The 16,670-nt window shown below is 48.7% G+C and overlaps 1 protein-coding gene across 1 annotated transcript in view; it reads left to right on the forward strand.

Moving 5' to 3' along the window:
• Positions 1-3,726: 3,726 nt before the first annotated feature.
• The window catches only part of LOC133348633 (formin-binding protein 1-like), a 51,859-nt gene continuing 38,915 nt past the window's right edge, over positions 3,727-16,670 (forward strand). Inside the window, exon 1 of the mRNA XM_061561558.1 lies at positions 3,727-3,893. Within this exon, the coding sequence (XP_061417542.1) occupies positions 3,870-3,893 (24 nt within the window). The 5' untranslated portion in view covers positions 3,727-3,869. The remainder of the gene's footprint in view (positions 3,894-16,670) is intronic.

Below are 16,670 nucleotides of genomic sequence, written 5' to 3' on the forward strand. Positions count from 1 at the left end.
ATACTCCAAAGCTCCGGTTAAGTGCACCATTATGCCACTTATTTGCCGTCACTCTGGTGTCTTTTCCAAGATTTGTATGCGTCAATGGCAGTGTCCCAGTAAAGTGCAACTTTGGGCCAACGTTGGGACAAAGTGCATGCAACATTGGTTCAACTTTCCATGTTTTCTAGGGTGTCACTTAGACCGCTGACGGGGCATCTTAACATTATTATAATCCATCAATCAGGAGTGCAAATTGATTTTATGAAATTTTATCGTTGCCTGCCTGGTATTAATGTTTGTCCTGCAGCGTATAAAAAACATCCCGGTAACATGCAATGTTGGGCCAACGTTGGTTGACGTTGTACTAAGAATGTCCAACGTTACATGTTTGCTGGGATACTGCAACGAGGATTCGTAATCATCATTGTAGTGTTTTCTTGCCAAATAATTTCCCTGTAGGTTAACAAAACATACTTTAAAGCAATTGACCAAACATCCCAATGCAAGGCCCCTGAAAAAGTCTTGACACTCAATGATTTATTGGATATAGGGCATTTTTTAAATGATACATTACGAAATATCCTGATTTACGTCACCCCCTTTTACGTAGTTTCGCAAATATGTCGTCAATTTATTAATACCCACTACTTGATTTGCGTCGCCTCAACCCACACTTATGTCGCTGAGAGCATCCGTAATTTATGGTATCCGTCGCCTCAGCCTTCGCCTCCAGCTTCTCTGTAAATTGCTTTGATTTACATCGCCTTGATATTCGTCGCCGCACCTTTCAGGAACGTATTCCCGACCTAAACCGGGGTATTACTGTACTATTGTATTTTGCAAGCACACAGCAGGGCCGCACCACACGTATTATCATATTAACAACAAAACTGTTCCACATAGAGCTAAGACGATTAGGCACTTAAGTCGATGAATCGACTGAAATTGTAATCATATAACTTAGTTATGGTTGATTACTCACACACAAAATGGCGCCCGCCTCCCCATTGCCTCCTGAAGGCGAGAAACCCCTACACGCCATGCCCAGTGTCATGCGGTTGATGATGCCGATGCAAAGCCCGGCTCATCGCAGCCTGTCCAGTTGGCACACGTGGGAACACAGGTGACATCCCCCTCCCCAATTATGTCATGTTATCTAATTAGTCAAGTAATCGAACCGATTATAATCAGAAGAGTAATACCTTAATATGATATCCCTATTTATACAGTGTAACGTGGCTAAACTACATTGATGCTATAAATAATCTATAATTTACACTATACTCTTTGGTTCTTTCGGTAAAGTCACGTAGGTAACAATATATAAAATAAATTAAAATGAAAACAAATAAATTAAATCACGACGTTTCGGAAGCAACACAAGCAACCGTCATCAGGTGTCGACTGCTCCAGCAAAATTACCGAGGCGTATGGGTGTTTTCACCGGGAGGTTATAAGACACTACAAAACAGACACGCACAGGGCAGGCTCACACCAATCAAATCTAACCCCAAAAATAAAGGAGTGAAGAAATCGATTAAAAGCCCTTAAACATGAGTTGTGTCTCAAGGCGCGATTCGAGTAATGCGAGGGAGTCAATAGAGCGAGCGTCCAATGGAAGTGAATTCCACAGCTTGGGGGCCACACGAGGAAAGGCCCGGTCACCCATCGTACAGAGAGATGTGACTTTGGCACAACACGCGATACTAATACAGATATGCTCATAAGTTAAGTTCTTTAGCGTCAATATGCTAAATTCCTCTGTTGATATGTAAACTCCTTTGTCAAGGCGCTCTGCTCCTCCCACCCAGCTTAAAATACGCTGCCAAGCTAAGCAGTGTTCATTAGGACGCTGTCTTCCCGACAGCTCTGTTCTTCACCTGAGGACGGCTGCTTGCGTTGTGGCCGAACGTCGTGAGAATTTTATTACGTTTTATTTTCATTATTGTATTATTTCCCTTCTACGTGACTTTACCGAAAGATCCAAGAATATGAATCCCTGCAGTCACGAAAGCTTTAAATCGAAATTTAAATCGAAAGATAAGTCAAGTTCATCTGTTTATCCATAATATAGTTTTTTTTGGGTTAGATCATGTATGTATAAGTATATAAATGTGTAGCTAAACCCGCCACCACCCGATACAGCCAATTACTAAGGTTTGTCACTTAAACAGAACGTGCCAATTCGTTACTCGTACAGCACACGGGTGTTTTGAAGAGCAAAGCCACAACATTTACAATCTGAGTACAGCCAGATTTGTGGAGAAGTACTCCTGTTTCGTTCCTTAAATAGAGGCTTAGATTATCTATTTAACCGGGTGAAAACTCAATAGACCAGGCCTAATTTGCATGAATCACCTTGGTCAAGTCACAGGCGGATGCGTGAGGTGATTGCATGTTCTCCCCTTGGTCGCGTGGATTTTTCTCCGGGTCTTCCGGTTTTTCGCTCCACATTTAGAAACGTGCGTTTAGAGTATGTGACTGCTATACATTTTCACATGATAATTTGTGGCCAGTGGGGTCTGAAAAATGGCTATATATTTCAGTGGGCCTTACCTGGTAAAATAAAAAGTTTAGTTTAAATGTGATTAGGTTTCTCTTATGTAAGCTCAGGGTAAGGGTTAAACTTTGCACAGCAGTGGGATCCTGTACGCTGGCTGATCGCAACATCCATCCAAATCCTAAGACTTTATTTAGGCTTGTTAATGTATAATCCCATCTCACGGTACCTATTAATAATCTACCCCACCACGATTAGTGCAACGTACTCCTCAACATAAGGGTTTCAGCTTAACCCAATAAGCCGTCCGGGTTTCATAAAAGGAGTACCGATTTGTGGAAAGTCAACAATTGTCCCATGGAGTACTTGGTCCTGCCATACGAATGTGTAATTTCCACCATATTCGTATGAGGGCGGAGCCTCGTTTCCCATACACCTGTATTTCACACCCCGCCTCCTGGTCATTGCCCAAAAAGCCGCTATTTAATATATCTGTTCCGTTAAGGCGGTGTTATTGACGAACGTGTAGATTTTTTTAAATCTCTGCATTTGCACCACATCCAACGAAGTACACCTGCATTGGAAGCCCCTCCTCCTGGTCACGGAAGGGGGGGATCCTTAATAGGGGGTGGAGTCTCGTGTCCCCCACACCTGGATTGGAAGCCCCTCCTCCTGGTCGCGAAAGGGGGGGCTTAATAGGGGGTGGAGCCTCATGTCCCCCACACCTGGATTGGAAGCCCCTCTCCCTGGTCCCGGAGAAGGGGGGGGGGGTGCTTAAGGAGGTGGAGCCTCATGTCCCCCACACCTGGATTGGAAGCCCCTCCCCCTGGTCCCGGAGAAGGGGGGGGTTGCTTAAGGGGGTGGAGCCTCATGTCCCCCACACCTGCATTGGAAGCCCCTCCCCCTGGTCCCGGAGGAGAGGGTTGCTTAAGGGGGTGGAGCCTCATATCCCCCACACCTGGAATGGAAGCTCCTCCTCCTGGTCGCGGAAGGGGTTAGTCCTTAATAGGGGGTGGAGTCTCGTGTCCCCCACACCTGCATTGGAAGCCCCCCCCCCCCCTGGTCCCGGAGAAGGGGGGGGGGTGCTTAAGGAGGTGGAGCCTCATGTCCCGTACACCTGCATTGGAAGCCTCTCCCCCTGGTCCCGGAGGAGGGTGCTTCGTCGTGTCCCCAACACCTGCATTGGAAGCCCCTCCCCCTGGTCGCGGAGTGGGGGGGGGCTTAGTAGGGGGCGGAGCGTCGTGTCCCAGCGAGAGAGCGAGCGTGAGCCACATTCTGCGCTTCCTCATCCTCCTTATCCTGTGCTCGTGTTTATTTGATTTTATTCTCCTTCTTATCCTCCGCGCTCGTTCTCAGCCGCCGTGCCGCGGCCTCCGCCACCGCCACCATGAGCTGGGGCATGGAGCTGTGGGTGAGTTGCGGGGACAGAGCGCGGCGAGGTACACGTTCACAGGCGTGAGCGTGTGTGGGTGCGCTGTATGATAGCGTGCGCCTAACACACACAGGTGTGTGGGGAGGTGTGGGTTCCAATCTCAGCCTCGCGCCTGGAGAAAAAGTGAGGTCTTAGACCCGGATGGGTGACGATGCCAGCGTGACTCGTCATCCCGCCCAGGCTAATCGTCAATTACATCATCGCCACAAACTTGATCACCGTCATCATCAACCTTCTCACCAACTTCAACATCATCATCGTCATCAACCTCTTCACTCACAACTGTAATCAGCCTCATTATTACCAACTTCATGAACCTCGCCATCGTAATCATCACCACCGTCATCAACCTCATCACCACTTTCATCTTCCTCATCAACATCATCAAACTCTTGAACATCGTCACCAGCTTCATCAGCCCCGTAACCATCATCACTATCAGCATCACAAGCATCACCGTCATCAACATCGTTATACCCTGGTCACTGTCGCAATTAGACTATGCTGGTCTCTTTAAATTCTCACGTGCTTGAACAAATCAGCTTGATTTGACTGGGGTCTATGTGTGCATATGTAACCGGACCGGCTTTGCACCGCTTCTTTCTCACAAACTGTATCATCACCACATCACCACCACTACCGTGATCATCATTGTCAACGACATAGTTTTGGGGTGGATAAGCCGAGTACCAATTCACAGGAATTTAAAAAGTTGTTGTCCAGTGGTAAATCTGGCTCTCGTAGCGCGAGTGTGGCATTTCAGGAGGTGGTTAACAACAACCGACGTTTTAGCGGTTTGTAATGTAAGGTCGTATGTTACGTAGGAATGTGTAAGGTAGGGATGTAAGTAGCAGAGGTGGGACAAAGTCATTGTTATGCAAGTCCAAGTCGAGTCTGAAGTCATCAAATTCATGACTCGAGTCTGACTCGAGTCCAAGTCACATGACTCGAGTCCACACCTCAGAGGTGGGACAAAGTCATTGTTATGCAAGTCCAAGTCGAGTCTGAAGTCATCAAATTCATGACTCGAGTCTGACTCGAGTCCAAGTCACATGACTCGAGTCCACACCTCTGGTAAGTAGCGTAGGGATGTGTGTAATGTAGGAATTTGCTTAATGTAGGGATGTGTGTTACGCAGGGATGGATCCGTGTAACGTAGAGTTGTGTGTAAGGTAGGCTTTGTGTGTAATGTAGGGTTGTGTGTAAGATATGGTTGTGTGTAATGTAGGGATGTTAGTAAGGTAGGGGTGTGTGTAATGTATGGTTGTGTGTAAGGTATGGTTGTGTGCAATGTAGGGATGTGTGTAATGTATGCTTGTGTGTAATGTATGCTTGTGTGTACGGTAGGGATGTGTGTAAGGGATGAATGTGTGTAATGTAGGGATGTGTGTAATGTTGGGATGTGTGTAAGGGATGGTTGTGTGTAATGTAGGGATATGTGTAAGGGATGATTGTGTGTAATGTAGGGATGTGTGTAAGGTATGGTTGTGTATAATGTAGGGATGTGTGTAATGTAGGGATGTGTGTAATGTTGGGATATGTGTAAGGGATGGTTGTGTGTAATGTAGGGATGTATATAACTTAGAGATGCGTGCCAGGTCAGTAAAACAAATTCCTGCACGAACTGCACAAGGGACTGGAAGGACACGTTCACCTCACCACCCACACATGGTGTGCCTCAATAAGCGATACACATCAACACACGCGTGTACAATCCCGGTGTGGACGTGGAAAATAATAATATACACCAATCCCCAATCACACACACACACTGACACCCAGAGCTGTCTCTCGGGTACAGCGAATTTGGGCGACCGTCCCGGGCCCCGCGCTTCGATGGCACGCGGTGTCAGATGTAATTCTTACGTTTTAGTTTGAAGGCCGGTGGGGGGGGGGGGGGTCACACAGCGTGACTTCCCCCGGGCCCTTCAACCCCCCATGGACAGCCTTGCTGACATCTAAACACTTTGGCCGATTAAGGGTTTTGCACGTAAACAAGACGTGCACATTAGTTATTACTTCAACACACTGGTATAGTTAACCCACAAACATTTACGAATCGAGCACGACGTTTCACTGGTGATTATAACCAGCTTCATCAGGCGATTTGTCAGACTTGTAAAGAAGTATTCCTGTTTCGGTCTTAAATAGAGTAAAGGTTATGTCATCACTGTGAGCCTACTAGGTGCAAATATCACAGGGGAAGATAAACGTAGTCATACATTACAATGGATGATGTTGTCGGTTGACGTAATTTTGTTTTCGTGACAACCCTTACTCATTGGCTGTGTCGGGTAGTGGTGTGTTAACGACACATTTATATTTACGCAATCTAACCCAAAACATTGTACTATTATTGGTCGCGAAAGCCTACTACGTGTCCAACTGCCCACGTAATCGAGTGCACGGAAAAACAACACAATCCCCAATTCAAATACATAGATCCGCCCCCCGTATAGTCTTCAACAGACTTTTGGGGCTGGGGCTGTTAGCGAGTTGCACCTATGGAGGGGACGGCACGGCACACGAGGTGGGGGGTGGGTGGCCAGCACCACACCCCCGGCCACCTTTTGTCTTCACCAGCGCTGATGTTTACGCAGCGCGCCAGGTGCTCCTCTTGAGGCTGCGTCGATCTTAGGGGGGGTGGGTGGAGGGTAGAGGCCCAGGTTCGGTTCAGGTATCACTCGCCAATGATGGATAGCCGTGGACTGGGAATCGAACGTAGGTGGCGGGGCCCGCGTTCGTACCGAAGTAACGCCGACCACCGCGCCACCGCTCCCCACACGTGAAACGTGTACGCGGCACAACACACGCGAAACAAAACACGCACCTACAGTCCACTACACAATCAACCACACCTAGCTTGTACCAGAATATTAGACCAGGCAGTAAAGGCACACAATCAGCATCATTCATTTTCCTTTCCCCCGCACTTTCGATTAGCGCGGTTGGCTACGTACGGTGCGAAAGACGTTCAACGTACGTACGTACAACACACATGACCTGTTGGTTGACCCCAGACCCGCTGCAATAGACGTCACCACCGCTGTTCACCTTTATCCTGGTTCATATTGCACAGCAAATACACAAATCACCTGCGTACAGAATGCTGAATATACAAATCCATCTCACCGTCATTCACGCACGCGCGTATATTGGTACATGCCGTGAGTTTCAGTCGCTTCACTGTTGTACGTTGCCTACAACCAGATCGAAAACCCATCTCTTGAGGTCAGCTTCTTGTGTTCTGTTTGTTGTCCTTCCCTCGCATCTCGGATTAGCGCGGTTGGCCACGTACGGAGCGAAAGAAGTTCTACATACTATACATGTGATCTCTAGCGCGGTTGGCTACGTACGGTGCGAAAGAAGGTCAACGTACATGTCGCGTTTGTCATTTTGGTGAGCCAGGTTCTCACGTGGTTAACCAAAGCGCAATAAAGCGTACACCTGCAACTATACAGGTCTCTACAGCCCATTACACAAATCATCTACACGCACACACACACACGGTGCAGACGGTGCCAAACGCCTCCATCAGAACAAACACAGAGATGTCGCCATGCGGGCCTTTTCACGACACGTGCCATTGGCGAGCACCTATCCAGACCGCGTCACGGCTCACGAGCGGGAGTGGTGGTGTAGGTGGTGTGGGTGTCTATCTCCAGTGTTCATGTTTACACACCACGCCAGGCACCCCAGTAGAAGACGCGCAACGTTGCGTCAACGTTCGTCCAATGCTCTCCAACCGCATGCCGGAAAGCCCAGGTGGGGTTGCCACCAGGTCTTAGTTTCTCCCCAGGATCGTCTTTGTTGTCGAGATCGCTCCAGGGATCGGAAACCAAAATAACAACAAGGGACGCAGGCGTGGTCGGTGCATGGTTCTGGCCACGCCCCCCCCTCGTGTTCCGTCCTCACGTCCGTAGGTGCTCGCAATGCAAATGTGGCTACGAAACGTCGAGTCCCTAATACATGACGTCACGAAGACCAGTCCCGAAACAGAACCGCGTGCGACTGACTCCCCGTGCAGCAGGTTTGTCGCCGACATCTCTGAGATAGCTGCTGACGTTCAAAGTTCCGGGTTTTTTTTTCTTTGTTTGGCAGTTGCGTAATCGCACTGCACCACTGGAAGATGATGCACGTGCACGTTCTCCCCTCCCCCGCGCCCTTCCCCTCCCCCCCTCTTCAGGTGTTGTTACGTAGTCTTAGTCCCACGGACACGTCCGTTTTCTTTGTATCGCAGAGGCGGCCCCAGGACCTGTTCATATGTCGGTCGCCAAATGATCGGTTAGCCGTGGTAGAGATTGAAACTCGGGTGATCGGATTTGTAGTGCAGTGCGCGAACCACTGAGCTGTTATCGTTTTGCCCGCCATCCAAAGATCCAGAGTATTAGGGGCCGTCCATAAATGACGTCACGCGATTTTGGACGATTTTTGACCCCCCCCACCCATTGTCACACGGCGTCACAAAAAGTCAGACCCCCCCTCAAACATGACGTCACAAAGCTCTGCCCCCCCCCAAATAAAACATGCTTCAAGTCGCTTTAAACTATTGCCATTGTAGTGCGTATTTAATGTGCCACTGCACTCTGATGTTGTAGGAGAAAACATTTATTAAAAAGTCTATTTAATTAAGTAGAACGTGTTGTCTATATTTATTTAAAGTAGCGCATTTTGATGTGACGGTCACATTTCTCAACCCCCCCCCCCCACTCGTCACAAATGTCTGACCCACCCCCTAGGTGCGTGACGTCATTTATGGACGGCCCCTTAGCCTTGAACAGACTTTGAGAGGCAAGTGCTCTTCTCGAGCACCTATAAGGGGATGGGTGGCCAGCACAACGCCCGGCCGCCTCTGTCCTCTCAGCGCTGATGTTTACACACTACACAGGGTACCCATTTAAGGCCGAGTCAACCTAGAGGAGGCCCACCGACCGGTTCAGATATTCGTCACCAATGTTGGCTGGGAGTGGGAATCGAAAATACAGCTCTGCATTATTGAACCCCGTCGCCTGGTTCATAATGCAGCGTGCTAACCACTGAGCCACCGTGGCCCATCACCTTTGGAGAGGGGACATTAAAGTGGTCCCATGGCTCAAAGGCTGAAGAGAGGGACTATTGAGAAAAATGTGGCAGCAGTTTCAGCCAAAGTAACCAGCAGCCACACAATGTGACCATTATGTTGCTGCCGTTGTCACAGCAATGTGCCGCCCAGGCCACAGTGTGCGCAGTGTGTGCAGTGTTAATTAATTAGACGCGAGCGTGGACTGTAGTTGTTTCAAGATCAATTAAATGTTCAGTTAGCGTGCACACGTGTGTGTGTGTGTCTGTGTGTACATGTGGTGCAGTGGTTAGCGCGCTGCGAAACCGGCGATCTATTCTCGCTCGCCACCAACACCAGTGACGAATGTCTGAACCGGTCTTGGGGCCCTCCCTTCGGTACTGGGGAAATGAAGGTGTGGTCGGGGCATGTTGCTGGCCACGCACCACCTCGTGTACCGTTCCCTCGTTCATAGGTGCCCGCGAACAGCACTTTCCCCTACAGTCTATTAAAGGCTATACGGGGATCTTTGTTTTGTGTATGTCAACCTTTATAGGTGCTCGCTGACAGCACTTGCCCCTACAGTGTGTTAAAAGGTATGCGAGGAGATCTTTGCTTTTGTATAAGTGTACACGAGCCTTCGACACTTCATGCGGTCTCAAAGGCTGGCGCGATTGATGTGGTGACCTTCACTTAGTGGTGACTGTGACGACTTATTTGTAAAGAGAGACCGGTTACTGCCAAAAGGAAGAATAGCAGGTCTGTTGTTTTGTTCAGGAATGCCGCAAGTCTCTTTAACGGCAAGGGCTTGGCCCCTTTCCTAATTAGTGTTTGCCATATATAACTTTGGTGCGCACATCACACACGTAAAGCAGGCTTGATGGTTAAGTAACTACACAATGCACTCATGATCCTTAACATGGTTCTCAATTTATATGAATGAACTCTACTCTACCATAGGAACGTGCGCATTTCTAGCTCTGGCTTAGGACCTTCGATTAGATGACCAGATACCTCAAACTCCTGTCACTGCAAGAGGCTCTTGCTCTGACAGAAGACTGTGTGCCTTGCCGGAACTTATAGAGGCAGTCATTGTAAAGCCGATTGGTGCGGCAAAGCTGCTCGCGGTGACGGATAAACATCGCTTGCGGGATCGTTCCCGTGTGCGTGGAAGTCTTGTGCGGCCATGGGCTGTAGGTTCCCGCCACCCTCGATGTCATTCAAAGTGTGTGCCCCCACCCCACACCGTCGTTCAAATGCATTTTTGTTGAACGTCTTTTGCACCATTGACCGTCTTTGTTCGATGGTTAGCCAAAAGCCGCTCTAAAGGTGACCAGACTTTGCATGATTTGTTTATATGCTCCTTGATGATAATCAGCAAGGTATTGTGGCTCATTTGTGGCAAGCACTTTGTGAGTAATGAGTGCGACCATATCATGCATTCGTTCAGGAACCGGAAGCCAATGCAGCTCGGCGAGCACTGGACGGACACGATCAGATCTTGCAGTACCTATCACGACATGTGCCAAAGAATGTTTTACACGCTGCAGCTTGGGAATGTTTTTGCCAGACGTCCCGTACAGGAGTGAGTTGCAATAATCCAGCCTTGTTGATACTATTCGTCCATTGGTGGCCCTGAGCTTGTGGTGGAAATGTTATATTCATATGGCTAAGGCCGATCTCTCTATCAGAAAAGCAGCAATGACTTGCCCTGTCCTTACCAAAACAAAGACAAAGATCCCCCGTATAGCCTTAACAGACTGTTGGGGCAAGTGCTGTTCGCGAGCACCAGTGTGCCGAGCCGGATTTCACGAGGGGTGGGCAGCCAGCACCGCGCCTGGCGGCCTTTGTCTCCCCAGTGGCGATGTTTATACACTGCACCAGGTACTCATTTGAGGCAGAGTCAACCGAGGGGAGGCCCAGCACCAGTTCAAGTAATCGCCACTGGTGTTGGCCATGAGCGGAAATCTAACTTCGGCCGCCGTGTTTTCTCGTGCAGTGCGCTAACCACTACCCACCGCTCCTTGTCTCATTGGCAATAACCCTCGTTGAGTCGTACCGACAAGCAGCCTCGTTAAGTCTTTATAAGCCAGCACGGCTGACTTGTCCGTAAGCCATAATGCGGGCCCTCATGTCTTGTCTATGTGTGTGTGTGTACACTGATTGCTGCTGACACACAATCTGTGCTCCGCTCGGGCATGTGTGCCCAGCTTATCTGTGGGGCAGGTGACAGCAGCTGCCAGAAGTGCAAGGGCACCTCAGGATCTATCTGAAGTGGCCTTGTACAGTTTTGTGAATGTGTCAGGAGGTTAATGTTCAACGTGCCGTGCCCACGCGCTCCGCTCCGTTCTACTATTTTTGTGCATCGCAGCGATACGCCCAGGAGCTGAATGCCAATGTCGAGGTCTGCTGACCACGACGAGAGTTCGTTCGTGTACTTTTGCTCCGTTGAAGGAGCGCGCGGACCGCAGTGGTTTACGATGTGGTCCATAGATTGGGTTGCATGTTCACAATCGCACAGTGAGTGTGGTCAATAGGGGTTGGAGATAATACTGATAGGAACCTCCTGGTTACACCAGCCCACAGGAGATTATTGTGTCCTTTCGTCCGTCGTGCAGGGAGGGGCTGGGTGGGGAGGATGGGGCTGGGTGGGGGGTGGGAGGGGTGGGGCTGGGTGGGGAGGGGCTGGTCACCCCGTGGTGCCCTTATAAAACTCAACGTTTAACCTACTCACGCTGGCTTGTGCCCGCCTTGACAGTCGGGCATATTTGCGGAATACACCACGCTGCCGTTGCCCCTGGCCATTGACCGAGCAACCCAACGTTCCTACCAGCTCCCTCCGCAGGAATGTTTCACCACCTCCCCAACCCTTCCTGTGGATTGAGCTGTCCCCCGATTAAGGATCGCCACTCGAGTCAAGAATCAATCATTTTTTTCAATATTTCGCCGATAACTACATATGCCGCCATATCATCATACCTGATCCACAAATGGATAATTAAAAACTCTGCAGTGTGTACCACCGGTCATCCAGAACAGACCGTACAACATATAAATAATGTATGTTGTAATAATAATACGAAGGAGACATCGCAGTGATACACTTCGCTGCTCCTGGTGCAGTTACCTGGCTTCACCACCTGAATGTAACATTGTAGTTGTTGCTGTGCATCTACATCAGCAGCCATACGACAAGAAGATCAGCCATGATCTGTCCACTGCTCAATGAATGCCTCCCTTAGAAGTCATCGCCATCTCTCGTGGCCTTGCAGCAATCCACGTAGCTCCTGCACGCAAGACGATTTCAGTGTTCCGTCTCTGCTGTGGACATCTTCTCGGCCAATGTTCTTTCCATTAGCTGCCACCCCATCATTAGTTTTGACCGCTGGCCATCATCCCTTTAAAAAAAGTTTCCTTCTTGTCCAAGCCACACTTACTTTTCCGAAACAGCTAATACGATGCTTCTGGCTTGCATGTGTTCTCCAATCCACGTGCGTATACTGTCTCTCGGTGCAGCTCCAAAGGGCACTTCTTGCTTGCTTCTTTTTCACGTGCAAATTGGTGCTTGAGATTCGATAAGCATCGTTACCACCGTTGGCAGCGAATGTTGTGTGTGTGTGGTGTGGTTTCGTATTTACTTGTATGTAAACGCAGGTATTGCCTGTGTAGTAGTTTGCACCTTAGGCTACGTGGGTTTATTTCCCTGCCATTGGCTCACGTGAGTTGTGGCAATTTGTATTGGAGCCTGTTCTGGGCCCTCTATTAGGTTGGCTCAGCCTAAGATAAGTACGCAGTACAGTCGTTTAGTCATAGCATTATACATCACCACGAGGAAGACAAAGGTGGTTAGGAGTCTGTGGTACTGACCACACCATAATCTATCTCTGGCACTGCCCGACCTTAATAGGTGCTCGCTAACATAACTTGCCCCAAGAGTCTGTAATGCTGAGTCAGAGCTATGAGGTTTTTTCCATCTAGGTGAGTGGCATGGAGGCAGATTCCACAACGCACGGGGGTCATCAAATGCTGGTTGGCAGTCAACTCTGGGGGTCATAGGCCGTCAATAGTGATTGGAAATGTGGAATTTCCAGCACTGGCTCAGGGTTGCCAATGCCCGCATTCACTTAGGCTTTTCTTGTTCGTTTATGTGCACTGTATGCATGGGTGGGCATACACCGATTAATATTTTACAATCTTTTCACATGTTGGCAGAGGCTTTCCTTCTGTAAAGACTTCAAAAGTGGCTGCAGCATTGCTGTTGAAACGCATTACCCATGTGTAATCTCTTACAGCCCTCCACTTTCTTTTCACCTGGACTGAATCGCGGGCATCTTGGCTTGTGTGAAAAGCCACGGACGATAGAGAAAGCCCCAAGAGCTTTACTCAGATGCTGAAACGGAAAACGCATACACACAGAACAGCACTGACCAGTGTTTGGTGACTTAGCGTGAATACAGCTTGAATCGGTGCCGGTGACCTGCTGAGCTCACAAGCAAGGCCCACGTCTCTTTACGATATGGGTCCTTTAGTGCGACGCAAAATTGTATTATCCTTAACTCTCAAGCCTGACCCTGCTGATGAGACGCTGTGTGTCAAAACCGTTGTTTTTTGCTTGTATTTGAATCAATGCTGCTGAATTTACGCCCTCCCAGAATGTCATGCAGTTGATTCGTTGTGTAAGATGTACTTTTATATTTTACTAGCTTTACTACCCGGCTTCGCCCGAGACTTGGATTCTTGTCTTGGATTAATACACGGCCTACGCGGAGAGTGGGGGTGGGGGGGATACGTGACGTCAGCAGGCACTGCGTGACGTCAGCAGGCACTACGTGACGCTGCCGCATGCGGGTGACATCACAGATGTGACGTCCCTGCTCACTTGCCGTGCAAAATATATCCATTATTGCGCCGCCCCCCCCCCCCCCCCCAAATACAAAAGTGTATTTTTACACTTTTTGCATTGTGTACAGTCTGGAAGCGACCCACATGCCAAATTTCAAGTTTGTTGCATGTTGGGAAGTATGCTAAACATTTCGAACAGACACACATTCACAAATTTCCATTTTATATACATAGAAGATGATGATGACAAGAGAGAGATATATGCGAAGGAGCTATATTGCCTGCTTATTTATTTTGTCATTCACAATTCTCCAAAACGACTTTAATTACATTAACGCCTCACTTTGACACATTAATTAGTGGCTCTTAACGCAATGTTTAAGTCTCTCGTTTTTTTATCTACACGTTGAGCGGATTGTTTATTTTTCTTAGGTCTTTTTTTACGTGGTAATGTATCATCCGCATTCCATTTGTTTAACAGGCAAAAGCCCAAGCTTTAATTAAAGAGAGCTCTAAAGTCAACGACCTCCCCACATTCCTAAAAAAACTAAGTAATCAGAATAGGCCGCAGCACCACCACGAACACAACGCGTTTAGCGAGCCTCGCAAACCGCCAAACGGGGATGATTATGGTCAACACACTTTTTCTGGCATAAGGTATTCCAACGGTTTCTAATGTAATTTTGGGGTGCTGATTCCAAATCTGGCATCAGTTTTTGTCTATCACATCAGGTTTTAGAGATATCAAATATTGCATTTTCAATAAAAACTGCAGAAGAAAAAGATTAAATAAATGTGGATATCTACATAAAATGATATTATAAACACACTTTCCTAAAAATACAGCACCATATTTTAACACTAAAGCAGTCACTGACTCGCAACAACTTGCAATCATAAGTGACCGAGTTAATTTAGGGTAAAATCAATGAAAATGGGGTATGCCGATAGCATAAAAATGAGATATGATAGAGCGAATCTTGGATCAGATTTGGAATCAGCACCCTGAAATTAGTCTAAAACAGCAGTCCAGGCCAGAAAAAAAATTATTTTAATTGTTGACCAGTGTTATGGTGGTGGTGGTGTTTGCTACGTGCTAAAATCGCACAAACTGAACCGTTGACATTTTTAGTTTTTTTGTAAACCCCCCTGAATAATTTCGCCCTGACATCGTCAGATCTCGGAAGACGAAGCTGGACTGAGCCTGGATAGTGTGCGGCTTGGATGGGTCACCATCGTGTGCAAACAGGTTGACGTGGGATGTAAGGGTGGCCGGATGCTTTGCTGTACTACACTCAGGGTCGGAAGTATGACATCTGACAGCGTGACGTCGAAGCGTGCCCCCCCCCTCCCCAAAGAGCGGGGCCCGGGGCGGTCGCCTCGGATTCGCCGCCGGTATAACCCTAAGGACGTCTCTGTCTGCACTTCTATGTTGCTCACCAATCACCAGGTCTCGCTGACCAGCGTTGGTGAAGTATGGTCAAACAACTCTCCCATCACGGCCTGTGGCATGGTGGGGGGGAAGCCTTTGTCTGGCAGTGGATTGAAAAATATAGATTTTCGCTGGTACATGTCCGCTCTTCAATACTGTATACCTATCATGAGTCACTCGCGGTGTGAAACCAGTTCTCTGGGTGTCCTGTGACAACACAAATGGGGGGGGGGGGGGGGCTTTTGTGGTTCCGCTCCAGCCTATCGGAGACGGACGGGGGAGGGCTTCTACATTAGGCTGCCCCCCCCCCCAACCCCCGGGGGGCCGGTTTAACGCACAATTAAAGAGAGTGTAGCGACAGCTCCGGCACAAATAGCTCTCCGTCTCAAGACGCGCGTGATCTTTGCGAATGCCTCATCAGTGGGCACGTAAATAAAACGTGCACTGTCGTCTGCAGTGCCGGATTAAGCTAGTGCGAGGCCTGTAGCATATGTTATGACGGGGCCCTAAATAAACTAAAAATTAAAACACAGTTTTTTTACTTGCATAGTAAAGTAATTGTCTTTTTTATTTGCTATATACAGCCAGATAATACGACAAATCGCTAACCTTAAACGGCCCAGTCGTTCATAAAAGTTGAAGGCAGTATAGTACTATAGTAATAGAGCAAGTGCAGAATCACTGAGCCGGAATTTATAGCTTGAAAGCATTTAGCGCGGAGCCCTGAAAGTGCGGGGCCCGTAGCATTTGTGTAGCTACTTTTGCTACTAGGATAATACTGGTAGGAACCACCTGGTTCCACCAGTTCAACAGGGGATTATTGTGTCTGTCCGTCGTGCATCCAAAAATAGGAGGGGTGGGGCTGGGTGGGGAGGGGCTGGGTCGGAAGGGGAGTGGCTGGGTGGAGAGGGTGGGGCTGGGTGGGGGGTGGGAGGGGTGGGGCTGGTCACCCCGTGGTGCCCTTATAAAACTCAACGTTTAACCTACTCACGCCGGCTTGTGCCCGCCCTCACAGTCGGGCATATTTGCGGAATACACCACGCCGCCGTTGACCCTGGCCATTGACCGAGCAACCCAACGTTCCTACCAGCTCCCTCCGCAGGAATGTGTTCCAGCACTGGTCGTCTGCTTGGATGGCGTGTGCAGGAGCTGGGAGGATGATTTATGTTGTTCTCCCACGTGACATTTATCATCACCTGGGCTGGTCACAAAAGACAAGGATCCACGGTGGAGCCTTTAGCAGACTTTTGTAGGAAGTGCTGGTAGCGAACACATTTTTAAAGGCCAACACGTCACGAGAAGGGGGTGGGTGGCCGGCACCAAGCCTTGGCCGTCTTTGTCTTCCCAGTGCACAACAAAGACAAAGATCCCCCATATAGCCTTTAGCAAACTGTTGGGGCAAGTTCTGTTAGCGAGCGCACACGAGGGGAGGGTGGCCAGCACA

This window comes from Lethenteron reissneri, chromosome 27 (assembly GCF_015708825.2).
Source record: "Lethenteron reissneri isolate LAM-NWPU_2019-01 chromosome 27, ASM1570882v1, whole genome shotgun sequence".
NCBI classification, from domain to species: domain Eukaryota; kingdom Metazoa; phylum Chordata; class Hyperoartia; order Petromyzontiformes; family Petromyzontidae; genus Lethenteron; species Lethenteron reissneri.